Source organism: Tachysurus vachellii, chromosome 15 (assembly GCF_030014155.1).
Source record: "Tachysurus vachellii isolate PV-2020 chromosome 15, HZAU_Pvac_v1, whole genome shotgun sequence".
Lineage (NCBI taxonomy): Eukaryota > Metazoa > Chordata > Actinopteri > Siluriformes > Bagridae > Tachysurus > Tachysurus vachellii.
In genome coordinates, this window is record NC_083474.1 from 12353462 (window position 1) to 12370120 (window position 16659).

At 36.1% G+C, this 16659-nt stretch overlaps 1 protein-coding gene across 1 annotated transcript; it reads right to left on the reverse strand.

The window, feature by feature from the left end:
• Positions 1-323: 323 nt before the first annotated feature.
• Positions 324-15711, reverse strand: LOC132858483 (microtubule-associated protein tau-like). The gene is made up of 14 exons (XM_060888857.1): positions 15653-15711; positions 13569-13732; positions 12912-12986; positions 11996-12184; positions 9894-10679; positions 6919-7262; positions 6614-6760; positions 6415-6520; positions 5815-6071; positions 5553-5645; positions 5034-5115; positions 4856-4950; positions 4438-4621; positions 324-3948 (listed from the first exon to the last, which is right to left on the reverse strand). Exons 2-14 carry the CDS (start codon positions 13717-13719, stop codon positions 3944-3946), a joined length of 2514 nt encoding a protein of 837 aa, XP_060744840.1. The 5' UTR covers positions 13720-13732; positions 15653-15711; the 3' UTR covers positions 324-3943.
• Positions 15712-16659: the final 948 nt, after the last annotated feature.

The following is a 16659-nucleotide window of genomic DNA, read 5'->3' on the forward strand; positions in this document are numbered from 1 at the left end:
CAAGCCTAATTTGAGAAACTTTTTCTGTTCCAAGACCATCAATCAAGTTCAAAATGCTTGCCTTATCAGCCTTCTGCTCAGGTAAATGGCTCATTGCTTAATTTCCATGCAAAGGAGATAGCTGTGTATTGGCATGTGATAAAGTATATTTGAACAATGTTTTGTTTTCTAAACTATATGATATCGTATGTATGCCTTAAATTTTTACCTGTAGTGTGAAGGTTGACACCATACACAAAAAATTGGACACTTTTTTTAGCTAGCCATTTTTAATGATTAACTTTCACATCAATAGTTGACAACCACAACAAAGAGTACACATTTACTGTAATAGGCAAATCAATACACCCAGCACAAGACTGATGTCTAAAGCTCATTTTAAATTGAGAGTTAACTAGTGAGTAAACACACCGAGCCCATACACATACTGGAGCTGCCTAATGCCACTGTTTTATACTTAAACCACTGTGAGACACATGGTTTTATATCACAGACAACAATGACTGACTGATACCTTTAAACTCTATGCATCAGAAGCATCAGGTGATGGCAACCAAATTTCTTGGGCTTCAAGATGAGTTTTACTCTATATTTCTCCATCTGCTTTGTAAAGGACACTCAAGGACACATCTTCCTGTCATAAGTCCTAATATGTTCCCCTTTAAACAGGTGAGTGGATATTAAAAGAGGAATATGCTGTAACCCTTATCATGCATGTGTAAGGTGTCTGTATTTTATCATATAGTGAACGATTTAATTACATTCCAAACTGGGACAAAATCGTGTATCATTATTATTATTGCTGTATAATGTTTAAGGTTATCTATTTCAGAAGTGCACCTTTCCTCCACTCAATTATATTTTAAATTGTCAGTAATCTGTATGCCTTGAGCATATTCTGCTGCATATTCTGCTGTACACACAACATTTTCTTTTGACATCCCTGTTGGAACACTGAAATGATCATTTACTAAACACAATACAATTCATTCAACAAAAGAAACCCCAACATGCACAACTTGGAGGCAAGGGGTGCAAAAACTGGAACTGGTGCTGTGCTATACTGAAAAATGCTTGGTCCTTATAGCTATATCCTATTTGTCAGAATCACCTGCCACAAATGAACAGCATTACACTCAGGTTGGGGAAAAAATGTATCTCAATTACCAATAGCACGGTACAGTATAAATAAGTGGTGTGAATATATCATAAATGAATATATTTGAAAACAGGATCCCAATTATGGGCACATGTCCATCCATAACCAGTGACACTCACATATCACAAACTGACGATCTCAAAGGGAATTTGTGGGTTTGTTCGATTATTGTAGGTGAAATGGAAAACTAGGCCCAACTAAATAAAGTAAACTCAGTTGAAGAGGAGATTAAAAAAAATGACAGGAAATATATCAAAATGCATCAAACATTTACACAGATCATGCCTGATTTCTTATACTAAAGCAAAGCTTAGGTTTTTGTAACAGATTCAAATATAACTTAATGATCAAAGTTTACACAGAATATTTATGAAGTAATGTGTAACTCATCACTGTCTTAATTCTGTGCCTCACTGTTTTGTTGTGCTTTCAGGACTGAATAAGCAAAGCAATAGCACTTAAACTGTCTACAAACAAACAAAATAACAGTATTTCAGGAAGAGAGCAGGACGTGTATGTTATTCTCGAGTTGTGCTGCTTAAAAGCGCTTATTTTAAACATATGGAGAGTTAGTGTTTTTGTATTTAATGTATAATATTAAAGTAAGAGGCAAATAAATTGTGATAAATGTTCGTTCTAAAGCACACAAATTATTGCTTTTTTACGTTTGCTAAGCATGCTGATCTACAAAACACATTACAAAATACCAAAAAATGGATTGTCTTGTCGTATCTACTACACATATTCAAAACAATACACTGCCTTGAATTTTTTCGGCAGCCTTCTAGTGGTAATGCATCCATTCAGCCAAAAACACACAGAAAAGTTGCACAAGTATTCAGTTTCATTAATACGAAAAATAGTGTAAAGTACATACAGTAAACCCTTTTCATTGTATTTTGCCAGTCAGTGGAACTATATACCAAATGCTTTATGTGTATGTGTTGTTGAGGTGCAGCTATTATATTACCTCTTTTACAAGACATTATTCATGAGACCATTCATAAAGATAGCATGGCTGCATGCATGAATACATGTGACCACTGCACACTGTACACACACTGTGCACACACACTAGGCACAAAGGCATGTACACGTAGTACTAAATATTAATGTTGCTAATTATATCCACAGGCTTTCTCACAAACATTAAATAATACACATATCTTTATAGTGAGTCCTTTGTGCAAGGCCTGAACATTCACGCAGAATTCACATTTACTGGACTGATTTATTTCGTTAGATGTTTATACTGTATCCAGATAAAGTATATTACACATTGTGAAGAAAGAGATTTTTAATCACATGTTTAATTTTGCGAGTGCAGATCACACCCTCAACTAAGTGACATGGACCCTCCCACTGAGTGAAGTGTAGAAGTTGGGAGAACTTTGAGAACTTGCTATTCTGCTTTGCTCTAGATTGCTAGGCCCCTTTTGTGTAGGGGTTGGCTGAAAAGTGGGGAGGAGAAAGGGGGTTAGCGCAGAAATATTGTCTGACGATGGTAACGTGTCAGCCATGGACTTTCTCCCAAATGTCTATTATTTCATAACTCCATATTGTGCTTCATAGCGTATTGTGTCCTATTTTAAAAAAGACTTTCACTGAAGAGTTCATGACTTTGAGTCTATGAGGTCATGACTCTTTTAACTACACTGGGTAAAATAAATGTTAGGCTTTTGATATGAAAATGAAATATATTCAAATACTTTATATTCAAAATATTCAGATTCTGCACTTAAATTATCGTGGATCTTTCACCTCAACAGGGGAAGTACTGATTTTGTATTCTCATTGAGCAATATTAAAGTATTTGCCTGCTGTATGTGAATTTTTTTTTTCACTGCACTGCACTACAGTAAATATGTTCATGTTGTAAAGAGAAATGCCTTTCTGTTTAGAAATTTCCAAACATTTTGGCATAAAATTATGGATTGTTATTAAAATAATGTAAACACATAGTAAAAGTGCACCTGTCTCACTGGTCCAAAATTTGAGTGGTATGATTTCCTCATTTTGGATGGGGCAAACATTTACTTTAGCATACTTGGACAGGTACAATACAGGCTCCTTAGTGACTGCATGGGAGTTTACATTGGGCAATGGGCAGCCATAGAAAATCCTGGCTCAGTGTAAACCTGGGGTGTTAATATAATTGATTAATATTCTGGTAATTTTAGTCTGGTTTAGCTCATTTTAGTCTGGTAGATTCACATTCATAGGCCATTTCATATATTTTGCCATCGTTATTTTTGCTAAATTAAATTTAATGTTGGGCAAGGCATCATTTCTATTGTAAGATTCCTCCACTTGATACCATAACTTTTGATTATTTTGACCCTTGAATTTCATTTCTTAAACGGGAAGAAAAGAAGAAGTAAGCATGTTTCTATGTAGTTAGCAGTATGAGGCTAATATGGCTTCCATCAGGCACTGCACACTGAAACCAAGCTAGCTCTGAAACCCTGCCGAAGCCTTGAATTGAGATAAAATCTGTATGTATCTGAGGAAAAAGAAAAGTAGATGATAACGGTGAGAGAGAAAGGTGATATATAGGTGATGTGTTAAAAGGTTCGGCTTTTGTTGCGCTAGTGTGCTGGTTTCAAGCCCATTCCCAGGCTACTATATGCAACAGGCTAGGTTAAGAGGAAGGAGACTAGACCTCAGAGAAATACTGCGAATTCATTGTGGGTGAAAGGTGGTTGCCACTCAGGAAGGGACCAGGAGATGATACTGGTGCCACGGTTTTGTGTAAGCTCCCCTTGGAAGCTCAGCCTGTAGGATTCAGTCTGAAGAGAAAATAATTACATGAGGTAGTTAATTGTTGGTCTTGTTCATACAAATGAACATATAAATAAAATGGAAATGTGAGCCACACTTCAAAGAATCTTGTGAATATAATAGCATTACTATGTCTTGATAGTTTTCTTGCAGGAAAATGTCATGGTTAGGACAATCCATTTTATATATGTAATTGTGTTTAGTTAAAAAAAAAAACAATTTACACAAATTCACTGCTAGTAAACATTTCATCTAAACATTATGTTGTTAAAACTGTCAGTTTACATAAATACATTTTTTATATTTTACAGGAATAGGTATAGCTGCCTATCAGGTTGGTAAATCAGAATAATAAAAAAATCTTAACAAACCAAGCACTGTGCTTGGACCCCTGTTATTTACTTATATACCTTAATTAAAAATGTTTTGAGATGAAGTGTTGTACACATGAATGATGTCATGTCAAAGCACAACCAAAGGAGCTAGTATGTACTTACTTATGGCAGGGATGTGTTTGGCTTGACTTTGAGAAATCGAGAGTCCCTGTCCTTCACAGGGTACAGCTGGGGGTACAGGAGAGCTCTCTTTTAGACCCTTCTCTTTCATCCCTTCATTGGTCTGAATTGGTGGGTTTTCAGGAGCAGGGGGGCTTCCTTCCGATTTCTGTTGAACCTTTACAACCTGCAAACAGTGTAACCTAAGTAACTGCCTTTATGTCATTCAGATTTTCATTTACAGCATTTGGCAGCATTTGCTTATCCAGAGCGACACAAAAATTACTTGATTAAAAGAATCTGTAAACAGTTAATATCCTTTAAAATGAAATTTTCAGTAAAACACTGCAGGTGATAGACTGCTATCATTGCTATCTAGACTGATATCTAGTGACTTTCTAATCTATCTGACTTTCATTACCTCAGCGTGGTCACCACCTAGCTCTTGTCCAACATTGTCCATTGATCCTGTTTTGGACTTGCTCTTCTCAGATTCAATCTTTACATTACAACCACCTATTATGGACAAGTAGTTAGGGGAACAAATAATACATATATTCATCCAGAATAGTTATTCTTCATTAAAATCAGTCATTTACCTGGCTTGTGGTTAATGTTGTCCTTGGAGCCACATTTTTGGGTCACTTTGCTTAAATCAACTTTTTTGTTCAGAATCTGAACCTGAAAATTATTACAGTAAGAGAGCATTTAGTTCTCTGCCATAAAACAGAATCCCCCAGAACTCCCTTTACCTCAATATTACAAATGGGAAAACTGACCTCTGTATTATTGGTCATAGATATTTTGTAATTGGTTTGAAAGAGCATGAAAATATTAGCCCAAAGAGATCTTAAAAGTATTCTTTCTATTCCCACTCTGAGGTTTCTTGAGGATATTCTAATGTCATATTTAATAAATGTGAAAAGTTTGAGATGTGCCTTCTGGTAATTAAAATAACTATTCAGTATATTTAAAAACTATTTTTTTCCTATTGGACTATTATGTTCCTACTGAACATGAGCTATTATGTACATTATATTATGTAGCATGATACGGTTCTGTCAAGAAATGCTGCGTGCGAGCTGATAGAATAAAACTAATGGGATTTTAAAACTTACGTTTCCTCCTCCGGGGACATGCTTGATGTTGTCCCTGGATCCACAGCGGGAGGTAATGTGGCTGAAGTCCATTTTCTTGTGTACTAGTTGAACCTTTACAAACAGATTTATATATATAAAGATAGATAGATAGATAGATAGATAGATAGATAGATAGATAGATAGATAGATAGATAGATAGATAGATAGATAGATAGATAGATAGATAGATAGATCTACAGAATGTAAAGCAGTTCAGTATCCTTCCCCTAGAACACTGTACCTTGCCTCCACCAGGCTGGTACTTCATGTTGTCTGTGGAGCCAATCTTTGAGGACACATTCTTTAGATCAGGCAGGGGTGTGGTAGGAATCCGAGCACTGCGCGGTGCTCGTGGAACTGGGGGCTTCTTTGGCAGGGGTACTTGCTTGGGCACAGGAGGTTTGGTGATACGGGAGGCCCGAGAGGCTGAGGTCCCATCCTTAGCTTGTGTTGCTGGTGCACTGGTTGCATTTGTAGGAGTCGTTTTTAGGGGTTTAACTTTAGATGATTGGCGAAAAAACAAAGATTATTTAAAAGCATATACCAATTATTTCTCTTATCATAGAACTACTAACAAGGCTATTAGGTTTCTGAACCTAGTCAATACTATATTTCTAATATATCATAAAATTATCATAAAATATAACATTATAACATTAAAATATAACAACTAGTTTAATTATAGAAACTATAAATATTAGAATTAAATTAATTAATTAATTATAAATTATAGAAATTATAGATATTGTCCCCAAATTATCCTTAACCCTATTATTAAATTTTATTATTCATTAATTAAGTCATAGTTGTTGTTTTTTTTTTTTTTTTTGCTGCATTGTACCTGAGAAGTTACTGGTCTTGGTGCCAGAAGAAGCTTTTGGAGCTGATGCCCCATTAAACTTTGGAACTGGAGGCTTCCTCTGGGTCAGTGTACTGTTCTCAGGTGTCTGAATTAAAAAAATATATACCTTGGAAGCTGAGTATGTTTCTTTTAACCATGTAATTCAAAACCAACATTAAAAGAGAAAATGTTTCCTCACCTTTGCCTCATAGGTAGAAGGAATGCCAGCAGGCTTCTTGGTGCCAGTTGGAGATGTTTTTTTAGCCACAGGGCCTTTTTTATTTGCTGAACCAGAATTTTCTCCAGTGGAATGTGAGCTTGGTTTTGCTGAATTTTGTTTATTTGACTGCATGTAAACATTGTGAATAAAAAGAGGATCTTAATACATAATATATATATTATATATTATATATGTTTTTTTTTGTTTCGTTTTGTTTTGTTAAAGCTTTGTTAAAGCACAACCACACAATGACATAAAGGTTAATGTCTTTCTTTCAGACATACCTTGACTTTATCAGGACTGATCAAATCTTTAGTTTCATTTGCTGCAGTGGGTTTGCTGGTCTCTTTGGCAGCCTTCACATTCTTCTCATTCTTGACTGTCTTGTCCACTTTTTCACTGCCATTCTTCTTCTCTTCCTTTACTTCCTTTTTTGTCTCTTCAATATTATCCTTTTTCTTATCTTTTCCATTCTTCTCAGTTTGAGAGTCCTGTTTCTCTACCTGTCTATTGTCCACGTTCTTGATGTCAGTCTTTTCTGTGTTTTCAAGCTTGTCTACTTTTACAAGTGTCTTAGACGAAGCATCAATTTTCTCTGTCTTCTCTTTAGCAATGTTTTCTTCTTTCACTTTAAAAGGCAAAGAATCATAAAATGTTTATAAAATGTCATCTAAATGTATTTACTGGCTTACATCTGCATGTTTCCTCTGTCAAGATCTACGTCTTATGTCAGGTGCAGGATGGAAGTATCTCACAGAAAAACACTGTTATCCAAAAAAAGACCATGTCATCCCTACAGTGATGATATTAATACTAAATCAGGGTATAAAAACTGACCACAGCCTGCCAAAGTGATGGAAAGAATAAGTAACTTAATTAATTTGAAGATTAAATAAATCTACAGTACCTTATCAATGAATTGATATCATTCCTGAGCAATAATTAGAATGATTGAACATCTGCATGAAAACATGTATACCAGAAGTTTTAGCCTGATTTGGCATGGCTCTACGCTGGATGTTTAGGGATGAGCTAGAGGGGCAATAACTAACATGGCACACCTGAGCCCTGTTGTCCCACATATATTTATGTGATTTTGCTTTCTACTGCCTACTGTGCCAAATCTCAGATGTGCTTACACCCTGGGTCTGTTGTACTCTTTGAGCAGCATAATACAATGACATAATAAATCAATTTAAGGGCTCCAAAAACAAGAGCAAATGAACCTTGGTGGCAATAATTTCATAAATCTTGCACTCCCACTAATTCAGCCATTCATATTCATAATTTACAGGTAACATATGATGTCTTACCTGTTTTCATGAAGCATTCATCAAACCATTTAATCCATAAAGAGAGAGAAAACAGAAAAAGATATCATTATTAACAGATGGATCTGTTAACAATTTGTGTTTGATAAAGCAAGTAATACAGTTCTCATGAGGAATAGCACAAATTAAAATAAACAAAATTAAACAGCTCATGCGAGCCACACAAAATAAATAACACACTTTAGGAAAAGCTGCAAGAAAAAGAGTTTGCTGTTATCCAGAGAAATGGCTTATATGATGCAATGAACAGCAGTCTGTGTTATGACAATACTGGCATTTCATTACATGCAGGAAAAATCAGAAATGAGGATTACCAGTCACAAATTTACCCAGAAATATTTTCTGTATAAAACAACAATAACGTTCACACTTTGGTCACTGGACTCAAATAGCTCTCATGCAGCACTGTCCTTTTCCCTGATGCATCACAGGGAGTTCAGCCTTTCAGTTCATGTTTAATTAAATTCAGAGCTCCAGAGTCTGTTTGAGAAAGACTTTCAGAAGACTTTATTTTATCAAATGTAGTGGTTGTATAATTTTTCTTTATTTGATCTCACATGTAAAAATCACCTGTCCTGGAAGTGAGTCACTGGATGTTAGTCTTGTCATTTAACACATGAACATTCCATTTGATTTTCTACTTTGTAATGATGTTAATTTTTCATATAGTTTTCTGAAATAGCATGTAATTTCGGCTAGACTTAGCAATGCTAAAGTTTTTTGGAGTCCAAATATTGTACAGTCTTGTATCTCCTCTAATTCTTTCCCATGACAAAAGCTCTAGCTCTGCTCAACCAGGGGATTCATTTTAATACGGTCAGAACACAGCACTACATTTGAACCTTGAAGAATGATTTTGCTAGTTAGTCAAGGTCACATATACAGAAGGAAGCTAATACTAAATGTGTTTTTAAAATGTTTTGCAAATGTGTTTTTGACTGCCCTCTGACATGTTGGCATTTGACATTATAGATGTGGATGAGGTGAATATTGAGTATTCGAGGTAGCCATGTATTAAGTAATACACCTGAAGAATAGAAGCCTTTATTTGTCACATATACATTACAGCACAGTAAAATTCTTTCTTCGCATATCCCAACTTTGGAAGTTCAGAGCACAGGGTCAGCCATGATACAGCACGCCTGAAGTGGTGAGGGTTAAGGGCCTTGCTCAAGGGCCCAACAGTGGCAGCCTGGTAGTGAATGCCACTTGGCTTGAACCCCGATCCACCAATCAATAACCCAGAGCTATAACCACTCAAGCCACCACTGCCCCATTTGGTTGCCTAGTGACTTCTACTGTCCTCAACTACATACTGTATGCCCAGTAAAACAAGAAGTGTTTGAATAAGATATGTATTACTGTTGACTGTGTGATAAGTGATTAGTTGAGATCCGTGAGATCTAAACCGTGTCCTCAAAGTGAAACTAGTACAGAAGAATAGAGGCTGAACTCCCAATAATACTTGACAAGAAAAACTGACTTGGTGCTTTAGGGGAGATGATTGTTTATTGATGTTAGCAGGGAGTTCTATCCAAAAAAAAAAAGATAAGTCCCCAGTATTTAATTAATCCCCAAATGATATCTGGATCTAAATCAACTATGAGATTAAACTCTTGACTTATTATGCAGGAAGTTATTTTAAAGCATATTAATTAGCTGTAACACTAAATAGGAATGTATGCAGTTGGATAGAATGGGGAATATCTAACCAAGCTGAAACTAGTTTTGGAAGTTTACAGGGTTAATTTAATACTGGAGGTTTTGTTGCAATTCAACTTTAATCCAACTTTCATGGATAAGATTTACAATTTGTTACTTGAATATCTGTTGTCTTCCTATCAACTAGAGCCACTACTTAAACAGAAGAGGGCCCACTTCATGGAGCCATGCACTAAGGAAATCATCTTCATATATTCTTCACCAACCTTGGTGGGACTTTGCCAGTGGTGGTTCCTGATGCTTTGTTTGGGGAGCAGGATCTGCAGGATTTTGGCTTACTACAGTGCTGGAAGTGTCTGATGGGGAGGGATCACTTACAGATGAGTTGTTCTTGAATGTTTTGGAGTCTGCATGTGGGCTAGAGATGGCATGTACAGTAGTTTCAAAGTCAGAGGTGAAATTCGGGGTCAACACTTGATTGCTCTGGGATAGACCATGGTTGTCAGAAAGTAAGCTGGCATTCCCCTGACTTATTGTTGCTGGGATGGCCGACTGAAGTGCAGTTGTGAAAGAAGGTAATAAACTTTCTTCTTCAACAAAAGTACTAGAAGGGTTTTTGGCCTCATACATGTCAGGAACAAGCATTTCCCTGTCTATATCCTTTGCTGTATTTGGGTCAGGAGGAAGCGAGGGGCTCCCTGTATTTGGTAAACTGGCCCACTCATCAGGGAGCTTCATTCTGCTCTTACTTTTCTTTGCCTGGATCCGTCCACCACCCCACTCTCGAATTTCACTCTTCCAGGTCTCACCATTACCAGGGGGTGAACAGTCTTCTTGGCTAGAGCTTTTTGATTTGGTTTTCTCAGGAGATCTGAGGCTTTCCAGGAGACCACATGCCTCTTCACTAGTTTCACTTTTTTTCCTCTTCTGCTGTATAGCCTCATTGGGCCCTTCATCTGATGTGGCATCTTTATGCAGAAACCCTTGATAACCCAAATGTTCTGAGGGACTCTGCTCTGCCTTGTTGAGAGAATGGGTGTGCATGGCCTGACCTGTCCAAGAGCATACTTCTTGATTTTACAAAGAGGAAGAGGAATTGTCATTTTTTTAACATGCAAATAATTTGTGAACAGTTGGAATCAATGCGTATGACCCATGCACCACAGGATCCTAACATCATAACAATACAAAATAAATGGCACCTCCATCCAACATTTTTTGTCACTAAATGGAAGAAAAGTCAGCAATTTGCAGTTATATCTTAACATATACAAGTTAAAGCTGTCAAATCTGTTTTGTAATATATCAGCTGATTAGAAATGTACAATCAAAAGAGCTGTTTAGATTTCAGCAACAAAGCTGTACTGTATGTTAGTATCTAGGTAAATAAAGTTCATGAGACATGAAAAATGTGAGGTGAAAATATGTTCAAAGGCTTTGTGGAATTGTCATCAGCGATCTACATGTTCAGTGAATATAACATAAAACAAACTTTACTTCAGCAAAATTAGGCCATCATTTTTGAGAACACATTTGATTGCTTGGTTACCTATGGACCATGTTTGGCAAGTATCACTGTGATTGACCAGGTAGAGACAGTGTGAAATCCCGCTCACCTAGAGAGAATAGCCAATTTGCTCTCTTGGCTCCCAGCGAAAGATGGGTATGTCAGCATTTGAACTCATCAGCTCTTGACAATTTGTGAACATTTTTCTGTTGCAACTCAGTGTTTTCATACTTAATGCTTAGTGAATGGAATAATTTGGTCTTCAACAGTCAAAAACAGGATTCTGTAAATTTAACATCTGACTGTTTGTGGGATTAATTTGCACATAAATTCACCATCCTTGAAGTGACTTTCAGGTTTGTTAAAATCCATTATGAGTGCAGAATTAATTAAATTCAATTGAGACTGTGCACATTTTGCTTCAGACACCCAGCTGATAAATCTGTTTACACATTTATTGTGGGAATAATCAGGAATATGTATTAGCTCACACAACAAAAAATATTTACTTTAAAGTAAATACATTATATTACAGAAAAAGTTATAAATACAGTCTAAATAAGGTAGTTATACATTTTAATCAGGCTGCTTATCATTATTTGTTTGTTGTTTTTTAATATCTTATTTTTTGTTATGTGTTTTATATAATTGTGTTTTTTATAATTGTGGAAAATTACAAGCTCATAAATGATGGTTGAAAATAGTGAAAATAATAATAAAATTGTTCTTAATGGAGTAAATCTAGTCATTTTTCCGGTCATTCCAATGTGAAATAATAACCACAAACTTTATTTAATACGATCCCTGTTAGTTTAAAAGACACAGAATGAATTTGAAGTATGAATTGAAGTTGTAATTTACCTGCAGGTTTGTCCAAGATATTGTGAGTGATTGTGTCAGATGGTTTACTGGGGGCCAGGAAAGGTTTTGGTGGTTCATTAGCATGTAGGATAGATGTCTTCTGAGATTCATCCATTGTGGGAGGTTTAGTGGACTGAAAGGGGGCCACATTCATATTAGCAGTTGTATTCATTCCTTGCTGGGTGAAACCTGCAGAGTACAACAGAAGAAAGAAGCCACATGAGTAGTATGAATTCCAGATATTCATTATTTTCTCAATACAACTACTCTGCTTTGTAAGAGGCACTGTAGTCTATTTCATACAAGGTATTTACAAGCATGTTATATTTAAACAGGAATCCACATATGTGAACTCACAGCTCCCCAGTGGACAAAAGAATTGTCTAATACCAATGTGTATAATATACATAGTCAATATAATTAATTACTATATAATATTAAATTATACACTTATCTTTTGGCAGACATGTCAAGCATGATTCAGCAATATTAACAAATATACAAAATCTTAAAATTTCTTACTTATCATTATTCACTCATTCATTTTGAAATACTGATATATCCCGATCAGGGTCACAATGGATGCAGATCTTTTTCCAGGAACACCAGGCAAAATAGTGTGAAGGTAGGGTGCTGCCTCAAAATCATTCATTATTACAAAATATAATGAAAATTGTGTTGATAAAAGTGTAGCTAAATAGACAGTGCTATGGGGTTAATGGAGGGGACAGGCTATTTTTAACTGTAAACTGACATTTTCATAGATAACTACAATATCAGTAAAGTTTTTATATGAAAGCCAAAGATTTCTAATTGCAGAAATTAATTCTTTAATTAATTCTGGCTTTTTAGCATCATATTCTGGTTTTTAATCTTTTTCTGCAATGCTTTGTAGGAATGTGGTGGTTGCTCTTACCAAACACGTCAGTGTTACAGATCTGACCAAAGCCTTTTTCTGCCAGAGACCCTTGGCACTGACTCCCAATCTGTCCTACAGAAAATCAAAAAAAAGAAGCTAGGGTCTGAAACAGTACAGAGAATGATAATATAAGCATTTTACTTTTGTCATGGAATAGACATAATCTCTGTTCATCAAGCTTCATGGCTTTAGTTGAATGAGACTGATATTTTAGGCACTGATGGCTATCTACATAAACTGTGCATGACAGCCTGACATAACAACAGGAAGAGAGCATGGGCCAATATTTATGATTACACAAGCAGCTGTGAACATCTCAGTGCTCAGCTGCATGCTGTCTGTGTCAGGTATATCACAGATGAAGAATATGAATCGGGCTAGCTCTTAGTGAATGGTTTATTAAATGGTAAATTATATGACAAGCTCAGATTTTATGGTCAGACACAGTACACACAGACAGAAATATGATGAATTATTTATATTGTTATCTTCAATATAAATGCATTTAGTCAATAATAGCATAATAAAACAATGATGCATTTAAGAAGTTTTCATAATATAAGACATGTAACTAGGCATTTGTAAATTTTTTATACTTTTTTGTAGGACTTTTAGAATGACTGTAAAAGTTTTTTCTGTGTGGTTTTTGCTTACCTTCTTTTTTCCCATCAAGTTTATCAATGGGGTTACCAACTTTAATGTCAAAACTTCTTGCCTCTAGGGTAGGCATATTATCTTTCTTTAAAAGATTGTCCTGGCCAGACTTAGGAGCTCCATTTGTATGAATGTCACCTTTAAAATCCATTGTCTTTGTCAGGCTGAAAATATACAGACCAGACAAAAGATTCATCTGTAGTAATCTAAATGTTAAGACCACTGATGCAGGCAAGGTCCTTTATGTGATAGCAATGTCAAGCAAGGGCTGGACAATATGTGCTGGACAATAATAACATAATAAAACATTATATTATTATTATACTGTTCCATATTACAATAGAAAATTGATAAACTACTTGGAGACATGTTGGAAAATTAAACAAAATGATTATGTCTGTTAGATCATGTAAATAGCAACATGAATCAAAACACCTCCAGGACAACTCAATAGGATTGCATGGTCAGGATGTTCTCAGTACAATAATGTACAGTCCTCTGAGATATGAGTTTTGCAAAGGCCATTTCAGTTATAAGAATGAACGAATCCTGTATAGTGCTGTTACAATTTATTACTATATCACCATATCAAAAGAAGCTCAAACAATACAAGACTAATGACATTTTGTCTACAGCTCAAAGAAAGCCATTACTGAAGTGTAAGACATAATTAAGCATGGGTTACAAAAAGCAAATGAACAAGAATTTCTTTTAAAACTTTTTATATTTAAAAAATCAATTTCAAGCAAAAGGGGGGCACGGTGGCTTAGTGGTTAGCACGTTCGCCTCACACCTCCAGGGTTGGGGTTTGATTCCAGCCTCCACCTTGTGTGTGTGGAGTTTGCATGTTCTCCCCGTGCCTCGGGGGTTTCCTCCGGGTACTCCGGTTTCCTCCCCCAGTCCAAAGACATGCATGGTAGGTTGATTGGCATCTCTGGAAAATTGTCCCTAGTGTGTGAGTGCGTGAGTGAATGAGAGTGTGTGTGTGCCCTGCGATGGGTTGGCACTCTGTCCAGGGTGTATCCTGCCTTGATGCCCGATGACGCCTGAGATAGGCACAGGCTCCCCGTGACCCGAGGTAGTTCGGATAAGCGGTTGAAGATGATTGAATGAATGAATGAATGAATTTCAAGCAAGACAAATGGCATTTATGCATAACTAAACTGAAGCTGATATTTACATACACACATCAAATTTAGATTTTATTTAAATAACATAGTCATAAAAAAGTGAAATGTCTCACTGTAACAGCTTTATCTATGCAAACGCATCACTCTGATAGGGCTAGTACAATTAGAAGAAAGCTGTATGCTGCTTTAGAGGAGAATCAATTCATCTTTGACCCTTCTAGTGTCAGATTAATGAAAGATGAAACCTTGTGTGAAACTGTAAACAGCTGCATCCCATTGCTTTGTTCCACCAAACTGCTTTCTGTACGTGATCAGTCTGGTCTTAATTCTATACCTTTTTGTCCAGAGCTTAAAACAAAACTACAGCAATTACGCATCATAAAACAAGCACTCAATGTCACTTAATGTTTCATAGTTCTAATAATTCAGATTCCAGACTCGGTTTTCAATCTCAGACTAAATGTCTGCGTCTTTTTCTGGCGCAGTTTTCGACTTCTGATGTCACGCAAAATCCTCTGACTATAGAGAGTCAGTGACGTCAACAACAGGCCTAAAACATCTCCAGCGCCATAAAACGTAATAAACACAAACAGGCATCAGTCCAGAGCATCCTCCACATCCTGTCACCATGACAAACCAAAGAAAATATCTGCCCTTCACTGATGATCTGAGTGAAATGACAAAGCTAAACATGCGACATTCCGAATGATTAACCCGTTTATAACGTATTAACAGCATGCAGAACAACAATCCCCCCAAAGTCAATGTATGTAAAGGTCTCCAAACGCACGAGCATCGATTAACGCATTATACTTCCATTACGCGCAATTATCTTCTATTTTAAGCTCATCCCTTTTCATAAGGTCATAGCATCGATTATTTGGCCATGTCGGTGTATTTATCAACTGCAGACACACCGCCTTTGCTTCATATCAGTATTAAAGATTTACTCACCGCTGAAATGTTTTAAAACAGGAATGATGCGCTTGTCTCTGTTCACGGTCAGGTGCACCTCTGCGCTCAATCCGTACGACACACACACACACACACACACACACACACGCACACACAAACCCCGCCCCCTTCAAGGTTCATCCAATCACCCCTATGAAACATAGAACACATGAGGCACACCATCGTTCTCTATTTTAACAGCATTTTCAGCTTTCCCTAAGTATCCAAGTGAGAAGTATCTTTATTTCCTAGAGTAATGATTTATTAGTTGCCTTCTTCCTGGATATACATATATACCAAATCTTGTAAATATACATACGTACATATGATGTATTGTATTTGTATTGTATCAAGTACTCAGGGAGTCATCTGGGTTATAAGCATTCAAAGTTTTATTAATATCTGAGTAACTTCAAATGAACTCCTTATCTTGCTGTCAGTTGCTTCCCTAAAGTGTAGTTAGGTACATATAGTGAAATGAATTTTATGCTGCTATGCAAATAAATGAATATAAACATTATGTAGGGATGTGCAGATGACTCCTTGGCCAAAGCCACATCAACCACCGACTGCTCAGTCTGAATTAACAATCACAAACATCTTGACTATTTAATGAAAATACTTGTCAAATGTGGAAAAATAATAGTTCCCAAGTAGATATGCTTATTCCTAGAATGTCTATGTGTCTACACTTAAAAAAACAGTGTAGATACTTTGAAAGTGTAAAAACCTTTACAATCTATTTTACTTTTTGAGTACAATATCCTATTTTGTACTCCTTTTTTTATGTTCATTAAAGATTCTTTTATTGGCATACAACAATATTGATGGTAATTTGGTTTGGAATAGTCAACAATAAACAATATACTAAATACAATAAAGTGCAATGAAATATATGAAATATTTAACTGGGTGGAACAAAGTCTCATGGTCCTATCACGTTTCAAGTAAACTCAAATAAAGCTAGGAAATATTTTGTGTGGCAAGCATACTGTACATACTGCCAT